General features: G+C 57.7%; 1 protein-coding gene across 1 annotated transcript in view; it reads left to right on the top strand.

Annotated features, from left to right (window-relative positions):
- Positions 1 to 1942, top strand: part of BRINP2 (bone morphogenetic protein/retinoic acid inducible neural-specific 2) — a 3918-nt gene extending 1976 nt beyond the window's left edge. The window contains exons 5-6 of the mRNA XM_009700495.1: positions 204 to 426; positions 780 to 1942. Coding sequence (XP_009698797.1) covers positions 204 to 426; positions 780 to 1896 — 1340 coding nt within the window. The 3' untranslated portion in view covers positions 1897 to 1942. The remainder of the gene's footprint in view (positions 1 to 203; positions 427 to 779) is intronic.
- The last annotated feature ends 1931 nt before the right edge of the window (positions 1943 to 3873 follow it).

Genomic DNA, 3873 nt, shown 5'->3' on the forward strand with positions numbered 1-3873 from the left:
TGACCCCACCAAGCATCTCCTTCCCTACAACCCTTCCTTTGGGAGCAGCCCAGGCTGGGCGCTGGGGCTCCAGGGCAGGATCGAGGGTGGTCATCTCACCGTGAAGATCTGAGAGCCTGGGTGGAGGGAGGTTGCCTCCAGCCCTGCCTTCACTGTTTGCTCTCCTGAGTCTGCCGACACCATCCCTCTCCTCACCCCCGCAGAGGAGTTTCAGGCCCTGGTGAAGAGGCTCCCTGGGGACCGTTTCCTGAACAGGACGGCCATCTCCCACTTCTGGGCCATGGACCTGGACGTCCAGCATCGCTACCAGCAGCTGGGCACCAGCCTCAAGCTGCTCTCCAGGAAAACCCACCGACTCATCCGGCGGCTCTTCAACCTCAGCAAACGCTGCCACCGGCAACCTCGCTTCAAACTGCCGAAGGAGAGGTAGGGTCCTGCCGCATCCCCGTCCCGTGCCGGGGACAATGTTCAGAGCCCCGAGGCGGGAGCTCAGATCCACAGCCTGCATCCCCATGGCTGGGACTGGAGGAGCTCCTGCCTTGCTGGAGGGATGCTGGGGGCTGAGCAGGGAGCAAGGACAGCCGTGCCACCCTGGGGTGTGGCCCTGAGAGGTTGGGTCCAAGCCTGGAGGGGGAAAATGGGGCTGGGCTCATGGAGGGACACCAGCAGTGCAGAAAAATGAACAGAGGGTGGGCACCTTTTCCATCCCTAGGGAAAGTCGGTCACGCCCCAAAAGATGCCATGTAAGCATCTCTCCTCCCGTGTGTCTTTTCCCCCAGGTCCCTCCCTTACTGGTGGAGCCGTGCACAATCGCTCCTGTACTGCAGCGAGACCACCGTGCCTGGGACCTTCCTGGAAGAAAGCCACAGCTGCACGTGTCCCTCCGACCAGCCCTCCTGCCAGGGGTCCATACCGTGTGCCTTGGGCGAGGGGCCAGCCTGCGCCAGCTGTGCCGAGGACAACAGCACCCGCTGCGGGACCTGCAACCACGGCTACGTGCTCACCCAGGGCTTCTGCCGTCCCGAGGTGGCCGACTCCCTGGAGCACTACCTGGGGCTAGAGACGGACCTGCAGGACTTGGAGCTCAAGTACCTCCTGCAGAAACGGGACAGCCGCATCGAGGTGCACTCCATCTTCATCAGCAATGATATGCGCCTGGGCAGTTGGTTCGACCCCTCCTGGAGGAAACGCATGCTCTTGACCCTGAAAAGCAACAAGTACAAGCCCGGGCTGGTTCACGTGATGTTGGCCCTCTCCCTGCAGATCTGCCTCACCAAGAACAGCACGCTGGAGCCTGTCATGGCCATCTACGTCAATCCCTTTGGGGGAAGCCACTCGGAGAGCTGGTTCATGCCCATTAACGAGGGCAGCTTCCCAGACTGGGAAAGGACTAATGTAGATGCCTCTGCCCAGTGCCAAAACTGGACGCTCACCTTGGGCAACAAGTGGAAGACCTTCTTTGAAACGGTCCACGTCTACTTGCGGAGCCGCATCAAGTCTCTGGATGACAGCTCCAATGAGACGATCTACTATGAACCCTTGGAGATGGCAGATCCCTCCAAGAACCTGGGGTACATGAAAATCAACAGCTTGCAAGTCTTTGGCTACAGCCTGCCCTTCGAACCCGACGCTATTCGTGACCTGATCCTTCAGCTGGACTATCCCTACACCCAGGGCTCCCAGGACTCGGCCATGCTCCAGCTGTTGGAGATCAGGGACCGGGTGAACAGGTTGTCACCCCCTGGCAAAACTCGCCTCGACCTCTTCACTTGCTTGCTCCGCCACAGGCTCAAGTTGGCCAACAATGAGGTGGCGAGGATCCAGTCCTCCCTGAGGGCCTTCAACACCAAGCTGCCCAACGCAGTAGAGCAGGAGATGGGCAAGCTGTGCAGCTAATGGCCGGGGCTGCTCAGATCTCAGAGTGAGGGGGCCAGGAGAAAGGACTCCCTGGGCAGGGGCGGAGGGGCACAGAAAATAACCACCCTAAAAAAAAAATTAAATCAAGGCCTTACTTCAGTGCCAACCGTGTGCTTCCATGGTACGCCCAGCGACTGGCCAAAGAGACGCGGGGCTCGAGCAGACAGAGGATGCCAGCGGGACCACGGAGGAGGGATGGCTCAAGCGGCGCAGACTGGCTCTGAGCACGGGGACGATGCCAGCACCGCTGCCCCACGGCACCACTTTTGCTCGAGTGTCGGTGGCTGGTGGGGGAGAGGGGTGGGGAACACACTGATGGCCAGGGAAGGGGGGGATGCGGCTCGGCCAGAGGCAGCTGCTGTCCATGCTGGAGCAGATGCCCAAGATGCCACGAGGTTCCTCCAGCAGCGCTCTCCTCAGCGCCCCAATTTTTGTAGTCTTTTTAAGAGAGGTTTCTACCGGCACCTTCGCTTTTGCATCCCCCCGTGATCCTTCCTGTGGCCGTGCCCTCGCACGCCGCATGGGGAGGGACCATAGCGCAGGCCCCCGAGATGCAGCAGATCTCCCCTGGGGCCTCTCCGTGAGCACCTTGTGCCTGCTGCGGTACCAAGGCATCCTCACCCCTTGCGTGGGCAAGGACCTGGCATCTTGGACGCTGCCGTCATGGACACCAGCGGAGACCTCTGGGCTGCAATTCCTTCCAAAATACTCTGAAACCTAAAACAAAGGAAAGGAAGAAAAAGAAAAAAAAATTGTTTATTTATGTATCTATTTATTTGTTTTGTTTGGGAGGGGGGTTTTTTTAAGGCTGTTTATTTGGGGAGGTTTTGGGGAGGGTCATTTCTTGTCAGTGGCTCCAGCAAGAGGCATCTTAGTAAAATGGATCTGTTTAATATATTTTTTTAAAAATGCCTTTTTTGAGCAAAAGAGCAACCAAAAACAACCAAGAGGAAAAAAAAAAAAAAAGAACGGTTACCGTCATCTCTGGCCCTGGCTTTTCCCTGGCTGTGCGGCCGGAGGGGGTAGCGAGGAGGCTCCCGTGCGTGGCTGCCTGCCATGTCCTCCCCACATCTCCGCACCATCCTGCTCTCTGGATTTTAGCCAAGCCTCCCGAGGAGGGGAGATGCCACCACACGGGCTGGCCATCTGTCTCCTGTCCACGTCTTCATTAACTCAGAAGGACAGGGCTCCGTGGTGGCCTGTTAAGACCATCGGACATGCCTGGAGGCAGAGAGGGATCCTGCCCACACCTGGGGACGGCAGCTCCTGCCTGGTCCCCCCAGCTCTCACCTTTGCTCCCAGCACGATGATGTTCCCCGAGCTGGAAAGGACCTGCGTGGCACCAGCCACATCTCATGTCCAACCTCCTCCTGGTCCCGTGTAAGCATCCTCCATGTCTCAGGGTGAGCAGTGCCGCAGCTCAATTGGCCGCTGTGGCATATGCCACCTCTTCGGGCCTGTCAAGTGTGACCCTTGGGAGCGTCGCTTGATGACCCTTAGCTCTGGCATGGGAAGAGACAGGGGATACATGACTCCAGCCACGCTTTCCGGCCAGTTACAATTGTATATGGCCTCAAGTTGTACCAGGGGAGGTTGAAATTGGGTCTTAGGAGAAATTTGGAACAGGCTCCCCAGGGAAGTGGTGGAGTCCCCATCCCTGGAGGTACTCGAAAGCCGTGTAGATGTGGTGCTTAGGGACATGGTTTAGTGGTGGGCTTGGCTGCGCTAGGTTGGACTCCATGATCTTAAAGGTCTTTCCTTTCTATGATGCCTATTCTATGATTCTATAGACAGGCATGATATAGCCATCTCTGTGTCCTAGCTCTATTGCTTGGTCCATATACGTAGGTTGCTCCATACTTCTGGTATCTTCATTGACCTCCTCAAGGCCTTCTCATTCATCACCCCCTTAGAAAGGACCCCAAACCAGGTGCAACCCATCCTGGACACCTCCCT

Source organism: Cariama cristata, unplaced genomic scaffold, assembly GCF_000690535.1.
Source record: "Cariama cristata isolate BGI_N322 unplaced genomic scaffold, ASM69053v1 scaffold27375, whole genome shotgun sequence".
Lineage (NCBI taxonomy): Eukaryota > Metazoa > Chordata > Aves > Cariamiformes > Cariamidae > Cariama > Cariama cristata.